The sequence below is a fragment of the Trichosurus vulpecula genome, chromosome 4 (assembly GCF_011100635.1).
Source record: "Trichosurus vulpecula isolate mTriVul1 chromosome 4, mTriVul1.pri, whole genome shotgun sequence".
In the NCBI taxonomy this organism is placed as follows: domain Eukaryota; kingdom Metazoa; phylum Chordata; class Mammalia; order Diprotodontia; family Phalangeridae; genus Trichosurus; species Trichosurus vulpecula.
In genome coordinates, this window is record NC_050576.1 from 244,079,719 (window position 1) to 244,097,097 (window position 17,379).

The window sequence follows — 17,379 nt, forward strand, 5'->3', positions numbered from 1 at the left end:
TCTTAATTAGTTGAGACAGAATTAGCCTTGGTTGAATCCTTCTATCATCTGCCAAAAGGGGTTTGTTGAGGGTAAGGCTTTAAAGACAGAGATTAATTTATCTTCATCCTCCTAATGTGCTGTACATCCCAGATTTGAGACATAGGGTCAGGGGAAGCCCTATACAAATGCAATCCAAACAACTGGCCCAGTTCCCTTCAAAATCCAATCATCTTCCTAACTTCCTATTTCTGTCAAGGACATCACCATCCTTCCAGTCTCCCAGGTTCACAACCTTGGTATCATCATTAGAGTGTAATGTCCCCACAAGTAGGGACTGTATCTGTGTCTTTGTATCTGCGTCTCCAGTGCCTGGCATATAGCGGGTGCTTAATAAATACTTATGGATTGATTCTCAGCTTTTCACTCTTTATAACTTCCCACATGTCCAAATAGTGGCCAAATTATACTTTCTACCTCGATATCTCTCCCATCTGTCCCCTTCTCCCCATTCACAGGAGTTCACTCGCTTGTTTAGCACCTCATCCCCTCTTTCTTGGTGGACTACAGTAGCTTGTTAATGGGTCTACCTGCCCCCAGCCTCTCCTTTCTCTAATCCAGTCTCCAAATAGCTGCCAACAGGTTTAACCAACTTCAAAATTACAATGACAGCCTTACTTTACTTCTTGTTCCGGGTCAGGGTGCTGAGCTTGCCTAGCATGGTGTTTTGAACAAATGCTTGTTGAATTGAATTGGATCAATAATAAATCAATCAGTCAGTCAGCAGGTATCCCTAGAGCACAGATCTGATGATGTACCGCCTTTAACAAAGAAACTCCGGTGGCTTCCTGTTGACTGCTAGACAAAATAAAAATTTCTCTGGCATTTCAAGCCATTCGTAATGCTGGTGCCAACTTATCTTTCCAGACAGATGTTAGCATCTGGAAATGTGTTTTACACCTCTCATGCCATATCCATTTTATTTTCTAGCCAAACTGGCCAACTTCCTGTCCTGCTATACGCAACATTCCACCTCTGTATCTTTGCCCAGGCTGTGCCCCCTACCTGGAATGTGCCCCCTCCTCAAGCCTCTGCCTCTCAGAATCCCAAGTTTCCTTCAAGGATGAGCTTGAATGTCACCTCCTACATGAAACCTTTCCTGATCACCTCAGTTAGAAGCAATACCATCACTCCTAAATTACTTTCATATTAATTTATCTGTGATAAATGGCATGTCAATAGAACGTAAACTCCTCAAGAGCAGCGGTTGTTTTCAGTTCATCCTAGTATCACCATCCCCTGGAATATAGGAGGTGCTAGTCAAAATGCCTGTTGAATCCATTTGAATTCCTTCCCTTTGGGATTTGTGAGACAGGTTCTCCAGAAGGGAGCAATGATATTTTTGGCAAAGGCATTTTCCCCTACAGGTCTCAAAGTGCTTTTGGTTGCACATTAATATTGTGAAAATCACTGATTGCCTGAAGACAGCTCCAGTAACAGAAGAGCCCTCATTTGTCCTCAGGGGCAGCAGAGCATGAACTCCAAGGAACAGTGGGTTTGTGAGAACCTTGATTTAGAGTTTGAAAGGCAGGCAGGAAGGCTGATTTAAGAAAAAAAAGGATCTTTTAAGCAAGGGATTATTCCACAGAGAAGTCTGGGGAGGGAAACACAGACTTTCTCAAAAATCTGGGCAACTTGACTTTTTTTTAAAGTTAACTCTCACATTTAAACTGTCGGGCCAAATTGGTCTTCTTGCTGCTTTTCACACATGACACCTCTGCACCTTTGCCCAGGTTGTATCCCATGCCTGAAATACATTTCTTCCTTGAGTCAGCCTCCTGGAATCCCTAGGTTCCTTCACGACTCAGCTGAAATGCTGCCTTCTACAGGAAGGCTTTCCTGATATCCCTGGTCCCTCCTCCATTTGCCACTGCCTCCCCCACCCCCATCATTTCATATTTATTTTGTATATTCTTACATATGTACGCAGTGTCTCCTCTGCTTGAGTGTTAAATAAGCTGCTTGGGGGCCTCGTTGTCTTTCTGCGGCCAGCACTTAGCAAAGTACTTGACACATAGGAGGTGTGACAGGGCTGAGACCTTTGTCCCTTACCCCAAAAGAGTTTGGGTCCCATTTGTCTAAAGGGCCCTGGAAAACCCCGCCTTGAAATCTCCTTGGATTTCCCCACTTGATCTGGTGTTCCCTTGAGGCTGTAAGCCTTTCATTACCGCCATGCCCAAATATCCGTTCAGCGTCTTCCCACCCTTAATCCCATTCTCCAGGCTACTGGCCACTCCCATCAAAATCCTACCTTTAGTCACGCTAAGATACTAGTCATTCCCATCAAGATCTTCCCAAGATTCAACCTCTCTTCACCCCAAGCTACTGACCACTCCCATCAAGACCATCCCGGAAACATCCAGACTACTTAGCCACCCCTGGATTCTTCCCTCAGTCTTTCTGTTTATACCATCCATCTCGTGTCCATGAAAGTTCTCAGATTCTATCTAGCCTGCTTACATTAACGTTACAAGGGCTCTAGGTTCAATCTGGCCGACTGGCATTAGCAATACAAATGCTCAGATCCCTTAAGAGTCCCTAGTATGGCGGATCTTTAATAAACTTTGTTTTTCTTCATTTGAAAGAAGGCTTGGGTCAAATTCATTCAGGCAGGACCTGGTATGTTGCTATTTCGGGGTGCTAGCACCCCTAAACCTCAACAGGTACTTAATAAATATTCACTGATTGACTGATTTATTGTTGATGCAATTCAGTTCAATGAGCATTTGTTCCCAACACCATGCTAGGCAAGCTCACCCTGACCCAGACCAAGAAGCAAGGTAAGGCTAAATACTGACTCCAGACCCCAGAGCTATCTCTAAACTGCACTGTCGAAAAGAGACAGTTTGTTGTCCCCCAGCCCCTCTCCTCAGGGGTGTCCCACTCACTGGCCAGGGTCTGCTCTGCCTGGCCTAATACCATAGAACTCTGCCTAGAGTAGGATTCAAAAATATACTTTGGAATCTTAGGATAATAGTTGTGGGATTGGGAGGGCCTTGGAGACCGTCTAGTCCAGTCCTTTTGTTTGATACATGAGGAAACTAAAATCAAGCACGGTTAAGTAACACAAGGAGTGAGTATCAGAGGCAAGATCTGAACCCAGATCCTCTGATTCCAGAACGGATCACAAGAGACATAGCTTTAGGCCTTGGGTCTGATACTTATTAGCTGTGTGACCTTGGCTAAGTCATGTCTCTGAGCCTTGGTTTTTTTCATCTGTAAACAGAGATAATAAAACGGCACTGTCTGTCTGATGGGGTTGTTGTGTAGAAAACCTTAAAGTGCATTATAAATGTGAATTGTCATTAATTTATAATTATTATTATCTCACTTTTCCTTGTATCGTAGGTTTTTGTGTGTGAATTTTTCCCCTCCCCCATTAGATTGTAAACTTCTTCAGAGATGGGCCTAGAAAGAGCCCTGCATTAGTCCGAAGACTTGAATTCAAATCCACCCACTGCCTATGTGACCCTAGACAAGTCACTAAACCTCCCTGTGCCACAGTTTTCTCATGTGTAAAATGAGGGAGTCAGACCAGATCACCTGGAAGGTGCTTTTTAGCTCTAACTCTCCTATCCTATGAGTCATATCCTATTGCCCTGTGCATGACCTTGTGCTGCACCTGTGGTAGAGCCTTCTGAGATCATACTGTTCTTATTAGCCACGGTTGGACACACTGTACCTTGATTGCAACATAGTGATGTCATTTGGGTCCTCTTTGACAATGAAGGACAACCACCAACCAATATGAATTATTCTCCTGGCTTTGCTCTGTTAATTCTTCTTCAGTTTATAAAAGTCCTCACAGTTGTTTATTTTTGTAATATTGGTGTAATGGCATAAATTGTTCTGCCTTCCAAAAGACTGGCTAATCTGATGAATATATACCAATGTACCAAAGAAAGAAAATGGAAAAAAAAAGGCTAAGCAAAATTCATGCTTATTATTCTAGAGATAATGCCCACTTTGGAGGGGCTCTCATTGATGACTAGGCAGTGGTATGGAAAGGTGTGGATGAGTAATGGGTGGACAGTGCCAGGGAAATATTGGCGGGAGGGGAGGAGATGGGTTATTTGTGCCTATTCATCTTACACGGTATGGTTGGCTGCCTGATAGCATCAGTAGTTGTGTCCCTGGTTCTAGATATCCTGGTGAGTTCTGCACAAGCCTTGGTTTTCAGAGAAAGAATGCATTGAAGACCCACCATTAATGCAGTCATGTCATGAAGGAACAAAATACACTAGGTGGTTTTCATTCTTCTCTTGAGTTCTTACTGACCTATTAGATTTATTGATAATCCCAGGGGACAAAATCCAGATGTAGAACTGCCCAAAATGACTCCTGCAGAGCATCTCAGAAAGCTGTCTCTCCTTGGAGAAGCTGGGACATTAGAAGAAAAGAACTTGTATAGATTAGCAAGTAGGATGACAACAGGAGGTAAGTCTAACACCTTAGCAATCCAAATGGACTGGCCCATACTGATTTTTATTGATTTGTTTTTCTAGTGTACCTAACAGCACATAGGTGGCTTTTTCTTTCTTGATAGGCTATCTTTCTTTCTCAACCTCTTCTCCCTTTGCCTTTATTTTTAACAAAACCTGATGTGTGGTCTAGTGGAAAGAAAGCAAACCTGGGAGTCAGGAAGACCATGGGGTTCAAGTTTTCTCGACCCACAATGGCTGTGTGACCCTGTGCAAGTTACCGAACCTGTCGGCATCCCAGGTAACTCCAAGACTATGAGCTGCAAGATAGTTGGTAATCTGCACAAGTAAAGGAAGTGGGCTCATGGGGAGTTACCAACCCAAGTCTTACAAAAAAAAATCTAATGCAATATAATTATATTTTAAGTCTTTAGAGATCTTGTTGTGGCTCTAGAGTGAGGATAAAAAAAGTGAATATTCTACTAGCTGTGATTCCCACATGTAGAAAGATTCTATTCAGCATGAGATAGATGACAGCTGAGTAACTTTTCCAAAGTGGCATACCAGATTGCCAACCTCTATTATGGTGTACAAGAAGAGGTAGGCAGAGGTATGGTTTTATCCAGGTTTTCTTTTTTTTTTTTTTAATTTAAATTTATTTATTTAACATATTTGGTTTTCAGCATTGATTTTCACAACAGTTTGAATTACAAATTTTCTCCCCATTTCTACCCTCCCCCCACTCCAAGATGGCATATATTCTGGTTGCCCTGTTCCCCAGTCAGCCCTCCCCTCTATCACCCCCCTCCCCTCTCATCCCCTTTTCCCTTCCTTTCTTGTAGGGCAAGATAAATTTCTACGCCCCATTGCCTGTGTATCTTATTTTTTAGTTGCATGCCAAAAACTTTTTTTTTTTGAACATCTGATTTTAAAACTTTGAGTTCCAAATTCTCTCCCCTCTTCCCTTCCCACTCACCCTCCCTAAGAAGTCAAGCAATTCAACATAGGCCACATGTGTATCATTATATATAACCCTTCCACAATACTCATGTTGTGAAAGGCTAACTACATTTTGCTCCTTCCCAACCCATCCCGCTTTATTGAATTTTCTCCCTTGACCCTGTTCCCTTTCCAAAGTGTTTGTTTTGATTACCTCCACCCCCATCTGCCCTCCCCTCCATCATCCCCCCCCTTTTATTTTTTTTTTATCTTCCTCCCTCTTCTTTCCTGTGGGGTAAGATACCCAACTGAGTATGTATGGTATTCCCCCTCAGGCCAAATCTGATGAGAGCAAGGTTCACTCATTCCCCCCTCACCTGCCCTCTCCCCTCCTCCCACAGAACTGCTTCCTCTTGCCACCTTTATGCAAGATAATCCACCCCATTCTATCTCTCCCTATCTCCCTCTCTCAGTATGTTGCTCTCTCATCCCTTAATTTCATTTTATTTCTTTTAGATATCTTCCCTTCATCTTCAACTCACCCTGTGTCTGCTCTCTCTCTTTTACATATATATATATATACACACATATATATATACACACACATACATATACACATAGATATATACATACATACACATTCACTTATATATATACATAAACATATATATACATATATATGTATATATATGTATACATATTCCCTTCAACTACCCTAATACTGAGGTCTCATGAATCATACACATCATCTTTCCATGTAGGAATGTAAACAAAACAGTTCAACTTTAGTAAGTCCCTTGCAATTTCCGTTTCTTGATTACCTTTTCATGCTTCTCTTGATTCTTGTGTTTGAAAGTCAAATTTTCTATTCAGTTCTGGTCTTTTCACTGAGAAAGCTTGAAAGTCCTGTATTTTATTGAAAATCCATATTTTGCCTTGGAACATGATACTCAGTTTTGCTGGGTAGGTGATTCTAGGTTTTAATCCTAGCTCCATTGACCTCTGGAATATCGCATTCCAAGCCCTTTGATCTCTTAATGTAGAAGCTGCCAGATCTTGGGTTATTCTGATTGGGTTTCCACAAAACTCAAATTGTTTCTTTCTGGCTGCTTGCAATATTTTCTCCTTGATCTGGGAGCTCTGGAATTTGGCGACAATATTCCTAGGAGATTTCTTTTTGGGATCTATTTGAGGAGGCGATCGATGGATTCTTTCAATTTCTATTTTGCCCTGTGGCTCTAGAATATCAGGACAGTTCTCCTTGATAATTTCTTGAAAGATGATATCTAGGCTCTTTTTTTGGTCATGGCTTTCAGGTAGTCCAATAATTTTTAAATTATCTCTCCTGGATCTATTTTCCAGCTCAGTGGTTTTTCCAAGGAGATATTTCACATTGTCTTCCATTTTTTCATTCCTTTGGTTCTGTTTTATAATATCCTGATTTCTCATAAAGTCGCTAGCTTCCACTTGCTCCAATCTAATTTTTAAAGTAGTATTTTCTTCAGTGGTCTTTTGGACCTCCTTTTCCATTTGGCTAATTCTGCCTTTCAAGGCATTCTTCTCCTCATTGGCTTTTTGGAGATCTTTTGCCATTTGAGTTAGTCTGTTTTTTAAGGTGTTGTTTTCTTCAGTGTATTTTTCAGTATTTTTTTGGGTCTCCTTTAGCAAGTCATTGACTTTTTTTTCATGGTTTTCTCGCATCCTTCTCATTTCTCTTCCCAATTTTTCCTCTACTTCTCTAACTTGCTTTTCCAAATCCTTTTTGAGTTCTTCTATGGCCTGTGGCCAGTTCATGTTTTTCTTGGAGGCTTTTGTTGTAGGCTCTATGACTTTGTTGTCTTCTTTAGGCTGTATGTTTTGGTCTTCTTTGTCACCAAAGAAAGAATCCAAAGTCTGAGACTGAATCTGGGCGCGTTTTCGCTGCCTGGCCATATTCCCAACCAACTAACTTGACCCTTGAGTTTTTCAGTGGGGTATGACTGCATGTAGACTAACGAGTTCTATGTTCCACGTTTGGGGGGGAGGTGCCAGTTCTGTCAGACCAGCACTACTCCTTCCCCAAGAACCCCCAGCCTGGGCTGGGCTTAGATCTTCAGCAGGCTGTTGCACTCCTGCTCTGATCCGCCACTTAATTCCTCCCACCAGGTGGGCTTGGGGCCAGAAGCAGCAGCAACTGTAGCTGCCCCACCTCTGCTGCCCCCTGGGCTGGAAGCCGAACCGAGAACTCCTTCCACTCCCGCAGCTTTTCCCACTAACCTTCTCCGCAGTCTTTAGTGTTTGTGGGTCGAGGGGTCTGGTAACTGCCACAGCTCACATATTCAGGGTGCTAGGGGCCCCATCTGCCCGACTCCAAGTTTGGTTGTTCCACGTCGCTCAGGCTGGGCTCTGCTCCACTCTGTTCCCAGCTCCCAGCTCCCAGCTCCCAGCTCCCAGCTCTGTGTGGAATAGACCTCACCCAGAGACCATCCAGGCTGTCCTGGGCTGGAGCCCTGCTTCCCTCTGCTGTTCTGTGGGTTCTGCCGTTCTAGAATTGGTTCAGAGCCATTTTTTATAGGTTTTTGGAGGGACTCGGTACTGAGCTCACTCTAGTCCCTGCTTACCAGCCCCCATCTTGGCTCTGCCCCCCTATCCAGGTTTTCTTGGGGAAGAGATGAACAAGTGCCAACTTTCTTCGTGTATTGGATAGAGCGCTGGATTTGGGGTTAGGAATACATGAATTGGAATCTTGCTGTATGACCCTGAGTGAGTCATCCAACTATCTGATTCCATTCTCTGATCTGTAAAAGAAATACTATAATGAAAAAAAAAAGCAATACAGGAATGCCCTACCTCATAAGATTATCATGGAACTCAGACATGATAATATATATGAAGCCATCATCAGCCAACATTTTTATTGGGGATGGTGATGTCACTGGGAAACAGGGATGTCCAAATTAAAAAGGGCCGAGGTGCCATCTTCAGCATGGATGTCATGCTCATTGCAGAGAAGAATCAGAGGTTCCAAAATGGCAGCCAACCCCACTGCTTGCATTGTAGTCTTGTTGTGGGCAGAGTCATAATGTGTTTCTAGTGGACTCTGCAGCATGCCAAGGTGAGAATTAAATCTTGGGATCCTTAGCATCCTTCAACTGATGAATCATGCAACTTCCCAAGTGTTTATTATTTAGCTTGCCTGGAGTAGCAAAAAGCTATTTCATACCTAGTCTTTCTAAATACAGAAGCCTCTCCTGACATCTGAAGGGAATTTGACGGTAGTTATTGTTTCTGGGGTGGGTTTTTTCCTAAGTAACAAGTTGATCTGGTTTCTACTAGAATTACACCAGCAACAAGAGGTATTGATGAGAAATCCTGTGATGACTGTCAACCCACCTTTGATAGGGTCGGGACCACAGAGAATCCAATCTGTTCCCCCACAATTTGAAGCTCGGTTTATGGACAGGTATATTTTTCTCCACTATGATATTTCATCTAAACACAAGCTAGAATGGTTCTTGAATCTGTACAGAATCACAGAGTCTCAGATTTGGAAGGGACCTCAGAGGCTATCAGGCCCAGTTGACACCTGAACAAAAAACCTCCCTAGGCCATCCCTAACAAGTGGGCATCCAGTCTTTGTTTGAAACCTGGGGAGAGGGAATCTACTTACCTATTCTACTTTGAAATAGCTCTAATCGTTAGAATTTTTTTCCCTGATATTAAGCCAAAATTTACCTCTTTAAAACTTACATTCATTGCTCTTTTGCCCTTAGGGGCCAAGATGAATCAGCCATTAAAAAGCATTTATTAAGCTGCTATCATGTGCCAGGTACTGTGCTAGGCACTGAGGATGCAACAAAGAATGAAACAGTCCCGTTCTTTAAGGACCTTATGTTCTAACAGAATAAAGTCTAATTTTCTTCCTCAGGATCCTGCTTCAAATACATGAAGACAGAACTCTTTGGCTCTTTTCTTGCTTAATACGATTTCAATTTTATTTTGGCCTCTAAGCCACCAGGGCCACAGCTCTTTGCTCTGCTAGAGATCCATTTCAAAGCTTCCTCACCAGATGGAAGTGACCATTATTGGTTCTCAAATGGCCAACTGCCCACAGAACATGAAAGCCTACACATTGCAAAAAAATTGGCTTCAGTTAATTGCTAATGAACCAAGCCATAGTCTGTTGCCTGAAGGCCAACCAACTCTGCTTGGAGGGGCCCATCCTATGACTAGCTAGCTTCAGGGGAGTGAATTTGGGACTATAGAAGCTATCCAAAAGCACTTACACAGAGAGGGATAAGGGTCTGAGCTGGTGGAAGGAGTATTCACACTGAGACCTTGAAGTAAACAGGTACAAGCACAGAATCTGTGTGTGTAGAGGTCAGCTATTACCTGCGTGGTGGGAGGATGGGGGAAGTGATCACACATTTCTCCCCAGCTATCTCCCTGGTCTCCATGGCAGCAGCTGTTAGAATTGTCAAATCTGACAGCAAAGTGCTCCATTTGTCCCACCCTTAACACTCCTCACTTTTGCTCTTTTGAGAGTGGCATTCCTTCAATGAACAAACATGGACTAAGCAGTTAGTCAGTCGACTGGCATTTATTAAGCACCTACCATGTGCCAGACACTGTTAGGTCTTTGTGCATGCTGATACATATAATATAGGATAGATATAAGTACATCATGCATGACATATAAGATATATTTCATATATGATTTATGTGATATATCGTGTTTAGGATATATGGTGTATCATATATGATCCATGTGTGGAACATATGGTATATATGGCATATTGTCTTGTGTATTATATGTTATTCAAGCTCATATATATCATATATATTAAGCATATGGTAGGTGCTTAATGAATGCTAGTTGACTTGTACATGTATATACAGGTACATATACATATATATTTAATAAATACTATTTTGTGTCTATATATACATACATATACAGACACACATTTGTGTATTTATATACACTAGTTTTATATGTGTGTATAATGTGTAAATATTATGTGTAATATGTAAATTTTATATATACATATATAATTATAATTAATATATAATTTTATTATAATAGTATGATATATTATTATATTACATATATTATATATTGGTATAATAATATAATATATGTAAATCTCTCAGTAGATTTGATGTGGATTAGGTTTCCATATCACTTTCTGGCCATTTCCAAATCATGCCAACATGCCAGCCCCCCGAGTTTCCAACTCCTTCTAGGGGCATGTGAGCATGGTTTGGAAACATCCAGGAGATGTGGAGATCTGATCCCTGGAAATATTAAGCAAAATAAACCCATTACAGCCCAGCACCTAGGAGCAGAGTCCGAGTGGCCCCAGTGGGAGGGGTTTGAGGAGGATGACCAGACTGCAGATCAGATGAGTTTGATAGTATTGAGCTTGAATACTGCCTGTAATGGTCTGAAAAACAAAGATATAAGTGTTGAGAGAATGTCCTTGAAAATAATGACTTTGTGTAATCAGTCAATCAAACATTAGACCCAGGGGACCTTTAGTATTGACCCCCAAATGAAATTATGTCTGTTAAATGGGAGGGGGGGCATTCTATGGTCATAATAGTGGAAAACCCGAGAATAAATCCAATTAGATGCTCTTATTGATAGGTCCCCAGATGTTGCACCTCTACCCTTGGCCACTTTCCATACCAAGTTAACCATTGGGCCAGTCCTTTCTCACTCTAAACCTTCTTTAATAGATTCCTTTATTAAACTCAGGAAGGAATCACAGGCATTCTTATACTTCTGATGAGGGAAGAGTGCTCTAAATCTACATAGAAGCCAATGCCTCAGGAACAGCAGAAGAGGGATAATCCACATCTCACCTTAACTTCCTCTCTTCACCTAGAGATTCGTTGCCTTCTGTTGACATGATGGCTCCACCTGACCCCAGACAAATCCACATCCCTTCCCGCTTGGGAGCATCAGTTCCACCTCATGTGAATATGCCCCACATTCTGTCTAACACCGTCTACCCAGGTCTGAGCATTCGGGGATGCTGTCATGTTCAAAGTGACTGTGGGATCATAGCTATTGGTTACCAGGGTGTTTTTTCTTTTTTGTTTTCCCATGGTTTTCAATGGTTCAGTGGGTTTTTTCAATGGTTTTTAGTGGTTTTTTTTCCTCAGGGTTCAATGATTTCAATTGTTTTTCCCCCAATGGGGTGTTGGTGGGAGGAGGGCAGTGAAGAGAAAATAAATGTTTGTTAATTACAAAAAATAAAATAAATCACAAAGTACCTGTGGAATATGGCTGCTTAGTAGGAACTCACTGAAGAATGTTAATAACAGAAACAGTACTAGCTAAAGGAAAGGGAAAGACTCCATTGCCCCCTTTGTCCTTGACTTAGAACTTGATAACAATATCACATACCTAATGTCCAAGCTCTTGCTCTTATTATTAACTAAAGAGGTTTTCATGGTCACAGGGTTAGACAGACAGCTTAAAGTAGTAGACAGAGCACTGGACCCGAAGTCAGGAAGACTTAGGTTCAAATCCTGAGTTTGAAAACTCCAGGCAAGCCACTAACTTCTCTGTGCCTATTTCAACTGTTAAATGTGGGGGTTGGATTCAGTGATTTCTAAGGTGTCTTCCATCTTTAAATATGTGATCTCTTAAATGGGATCCAGCCTCTGCCATTGAAGGATGAAGATACACGGAGAGAAACTTTTTGAATATCTCCTATTTCGAGAGCTCCCATTTTCATCAATTATCAGGTGTGCCAGTAGAGCAGGAGGAGGGCAATTGCTTTATTAAAAAAAAACCTTTTTAAATGGTCTTGCATTGTACCCATGGACTTCAAATCTCCTTTCATTTTTTTTGTCTTTTGAAGGATGGAGGAAAAGCTATTTCTAAGAAAGGAAGGAAGGAAGGAAGGAAGGAAGGAAGACAAAGAGAAAGGAAGGGAGGAAGAAAGGGAAGAGAAAGAAAGGGAAGGGGAAGAAAGAATGGAAGAAATAGAAAGAAAAATAAGAGGAGAGAGGGAAAGGAAGGGAAGGGGAGGGGAAGGGAAAGGGAAGGGAAGGACACAGAAGGGAGGAAAAGGGAGGAGAAGGGAAGGGAAGGGAAGGAAAGGGGGAAAAAAAACCAAAAGATTTTATCCTCCAGTCTATCCCATAGCCAATAAGATGCTAAGGGCATCATCCTGCTGGTAGGATGGTCCACCACATGGTTAGGCAGACTTTGTCTTTGTTCTGGTTCTCATACCACAAGTTGCTTCTGCAACCATATTTTATTTTTGTATGTTCCATTGTGTATTACTCACTTTGGGCTTGGTCTGTTTTTGCTTTTCAGGATACAGCTTTCTGCAGCCTGAATCCGTGGAAGCAGTGGCCAGAAGGCAAGAGTTGGTGCAGAAACAGAATCTAGTCAGGTGGATGATTGTATGGTGGTGCCCGTGAATCTATAGGGTGTAAGGAATATACTTGCCCAAGGCTGGTGGTTACCCACATAAATGCAGACTTTGGAGTCCCTGTTGACTTGGGAGGGAGTTACCCTGGGTGCCTTTGCAATTCATTTTAACATCTCTGTTTCAAATGCCTTTTCTGTCTCTCAGCAATGTGCCAAACTTGGCTGTCCCTCTTAAAGTCTAAAATGCTTCAGGTAGATCTTACTTCACCCTATAAGAGGATGTCACTGGTTCCCCAGAGCCCCTCACTTATGGTGGCTGGAGAAAGAGAATCTGGGTAGTAGTTCTCAAGGTCTTGACTGCTCACAGAAGAGAGGAGGACACATCATGCATCTTCACTTGACTCTTGGGAGCCCAAAGGAATGACTCCTGTGAAAAACAGAGTAAACAAAAAATACTATATAGCCCTTGTTCCCTCCCTCCTCACAACTGGAAGATTGCGTTGTTTTGACTTTTAATTAGTATTATTTTGTTGATTAATTAAGATCCACACATTTCCTTCAAATAATTTTTTTTACTTCTTCTATTTTAAAAGTTTTATTGCCAGTGAGCACTCTGATGGTTTTATAACTCAACTCTTGTCCTAGGATTTAATTCTTACCTTGATGTACTGAAGAGCCTTCTAGAAAAAAAACCACAAAACTAACCAATGCAGAGAGACTGTTTGACAACATGTACAACATTCTGTACCCATAGGTGCCCACCTCTCTACCAAGAGGAAGGAAATGTGGTACATCATCAGTTCTCTGGCACTTAGTCATTAAAATTAATCAGTTCACCAATTAGCATAATGACCAAAAACAATCCCAGAAGACTCAAGATGAAGCATCCGACCCAGCTCCTGATGCAATAGAGTTGGAGAACAGACTCACATATTTTTTGGGAGGTGGGGGAGAAATAAATGACCGATACGGGAATCTATTTTGTTTGATTATACATGTTTGCAACAGGGATTTGTTTTTTTTCCTGCCTCCTCATTGTAGGGATGAGGGGAAGTAGGAGGGAGAGAATGTGGATCTGAAAATTAAAAAATTTAATTAAAAAAGTTAATCAGTGTTCAGCTGACATTTAGTGCTGTTTTAATTTACCTTCTATAGTTGTAACACTCCCTCTAGGCTACTTTCCCAGACTGTCTGCTCCCTTTGGGTTCTTGGGACCCCTGTGGGTCTGGAACTCCCAGGACTCTAGCTCACCAGCCTTCGCTTCCCTCCAGCACTCAGCCAGTAGATAGAACTATCTCTTGGCAAAGGCATTTCCTAAAATGGCATAATAAGAACAGGAGCTATCAAATATTCCTGCCTGGGGCTTAGTCCCTGAAAAAAGTTGAGGCACTGAATCTCCTTCCTTCTTTTCTTGGGGAAAGGGAGAGGCCCTCGAGGTGTAGAATATTGTATATACTGTCAGATATGGTAGATTCATTTGCTGGTTTTGCCAAACTGGTTATTTATCTTTTCTTTAAATCTTTCTTACAAGAGATAAGCCATTGGGTAGAGGCAGAAGAGTGATATATTCCAATATTTAGGTGGCAGTAGAGATAAAATATTGGACCTGGAGTCAGGAAGACCTGAGTTCAAAGGCATCTAACCTGTCTGCCTCAGTTGTCTCATATGGAAAATGAAGATGAAAAATAGCACGTAGCTCCCAGGGATGCTTTGATGATCAAATGAGATAATATTAGTAAAGTGCTTTGAAAAGTTTAGAGTGCTATATAAATGCTAGCTATTACTACTAAAATAAAAGATCAATAAAAATAAGGTTTTGTTTTCTAAAAAGACAAAACAACACACTTCCAGCAGTTTTCAAATTTTTAAAGATTAACCTGTGACAATGGTCAGTCCCTAAACCTTCTCCTCACAGTGCCTGCTTCTTAAACAGGGCTTTTCTATACCAATAGTATGGTTCCCACCGTCTAAGAGAATGTCTTGCGATTCTCCGGTGAAGTCCATTGGAAGGATTCCTCCCCTATGACTCTGTAGGGCCTCAGCTATTATAAACATGAAGTTTAAGGAACAAGTAGAAGGCAGCTAGATAGGACCTTATCTTGGGAATAGATGTTCATATTTTGGACGAGCATTTGGCTATTCAAATTCTGTTTCTATTATGTTCTGTTGGGTTGTGTATGAATTTGTGGTTTTCTTCTTACATCTTTAGGATGGAGATGGAAATGGGTGCCACTTTTCAACAAAGGGAGATAGGAAAAGCTCAGCATAAAGGACTGATGGGTTTGGGTTTGGAGACATCATTCCTGTACCAACATGGTATCCCAATAAGCCCAGTTGCATTCCGAGGAAGGAGCAGGTTTCCTGAAGTGCATCTTCCCAATGACCTCTATGTCCACAGAAGCTCTCTGGATGACCTGCATGGTAACACCAGGCTAATGACAACTGGTCCATACCCACCAGTTAGTAGCTGGCAAAAGGAGAAGGGTCGCCGGCTAGGGAGAAGAATGGGAAATCATAAAGCTTCTGGTTGTAATGCCAGGAGTTCCAAAAACCAAGAAGAAGACAGAAATTCAGATCAGACTCTCACAATTTCAGCTGCAGAAAAAGAGGATAAGAAAGACCTTGACATTGAACCACACCCTAAATATGAGCCAAGCCAAAGTGATGGGGAGCCCACCATTATGCCCACCAAGAGTTTCAAGGAACACAAGCACAGCCCCCCAAAACCCTGTGAAGAACATGATTGGTCCATTGAAACAAACAACAGCGGTGGTGGGAACGTGAAGGATTTGTGTCATTCTTCAACAACCTCGGATGACAAATACCTTTTTCACTCACCAGTCTCCCTCCCTCCCCTGCCATATGGATTTCCAGTCCTCAACAACAGCTCATTGCTCCCTCCAGGTTTGTGAGTCCCTTCAATTACAGTTTGAGAATACTGCAATTTTGCTTTCCTATTTCCTTTTCTTAATCCTACTCACATTGTCCATTCATGAAGTAAGAGGATCTGATTCAGGCAAGCAAGCGTTTAGGGTAGGTTCTTTAAACTAGATTACATGAAATTCAGTGACCTCTCAAGTCTATGTTCAGTTGCAAAGATTGCTTTGTTTTCCAAATCTATGCTAACAAATGGTTTCATAGTAGGTAGATGTCATGTAAAGCAGTCCAATATAGAAGTGGTGAGAATATTGGGTTTGAAGTAAGGTTTCTTAACCTGGAGGTAACTCCTTAGGGGTCTGTAGATAGATTTCAGGGGTTCTGTGAACTTGGATGGTTAAAAAAATTACACTTTATATTTACTATTTTGGGTTTGCTTTGTAATCCTATGTATTTTATTTATTGAAAGATATTAAATTAAATTTTAATTAAATTTTAAAATTAATAAATTTGAATTTAATTTGAATTTTAATTAAATTAAAATTTTAAAAAATTTCTGAGAAGGGATCCATAGTCTCTGCCAGACTACCAAAAGTGTTCTTGACCCAAAAAAAGGTTACAAATACTTGGTTTAGAGTCTGGAGGCCAGGGTTTGAACTCTGGCTCTGCCAGTGATGACTCATGTGACATTGGCCAAGTAACTTCCTTTCCCTGGGCCTGTTTTTTTTCATCTGTAAGATGGGAGCTCATGGGATCATAGACTGAGAGATGATTAGGGACTTTAGACATGTTGAGTCTAACCCACTCCTTTTATAGATGAGCAACTGGTCTAGATGCTTTTCAATTCCTCTCCAGCTTTCCTCTATCTGTCCCATGATCAGTGTGAATAAGTAAGATGAAATCTATTGAAGATTAGGTTTTTATTGAATGTACCTGGGGATCCCACCCAGGCATAACCTTTCCCCACCAGGTGCAAGATGCTTGTCAAGGAGACACAGTGAATATTTAGTAAATAACTATATTATCCTATTGAAATTAATCTGTTTACCTTATTTATTTGTATATTCCCAATAAACTCTAGAACTGATTTCCTTTTATATTCAATAGAGAGTACACTAAGATTTACTCAAAGCCATCCCGAGATTAGACCATTCCCCATCTGGAGCCACTCCTTCATCTAAGTGGGGAGGTGCCTTTCATCAGCAATCCAAGGAGCGAGCTTTCCTCTTCTAGTGCCAAGGATTTATTTCCTCAAAATTCAAATTAGGCATAGGTGGTTGATTCTTTGCTTTTTCCCCCCATTTAAAAAAATAAACCTTGATACCATTTTTAAAAAAAGAAGCTAGGAAACCCATTTCCTTGTTAGTGAGTGCTATCAGGCTCAAGTATATTTTAAACCAAGAATATGAGAAGAGACAGATGCAGCCTAGACATAACAATAAACCATAATCAGAATTCTTCTCTTGTTTTCTGGGTGAGTGACTTACAGCTCCTGAAATTCTGAGATTGACTGTTAGGGAAGAATATTAACTCCTTCAGACAATATTGCTCCTGCAGTATACAAATAAATGCCAATTGACCCATAAGAGAGACACAGCATGGAGTAGATGAGAAAATTAAGGTTTGGAGGCAGGAAGAACAGAATTTGCATCTGACCGCTGATATGTTATCATTGGTCAAGGATTCTTAGCCTTTTTGTATGTCCTAAATGCTTTGGGCAGTCTTGTCAAG

At 41.3% G+C, this 17,379-nt stretch overlaps 1 protein-coding gene across 1 annotated transcript in view; it reads left to right on the forward strand.

Annotated features, from left to right (window-relative positions):
- The first annotated feature begins 8,740 nt into the window (after positions 1 to 8,740).
- Positions 8,741 to 17,379, forward strand: part of SAMD7 (sterile alpha motif domain containing 7) — a 29,462-nt gene continuing 20,823 nt past the window's right edge. Inside the window, exons 1-4 of the mRNA XM_036755677.1 lie at positions 8,741 to 8,841; positions 11,270 to 11,400; positions 12,715 to 12,793; positions 15,311 to 15,543. Of these exons, the coding sequence (XP_036611572.1) occupies positions 8,741 to 8,841; positions 11,270 to 11,400; positions 12,715 to 12,793; positions 15,311 to 15,543 (544 nt within the window). The remainder of the gene's footprint in view (positions 8,842 to 11,269; positions 11,401 to 12,714; positions 12,794 to 15,310; positions 15,544 to 17,379) is intronic.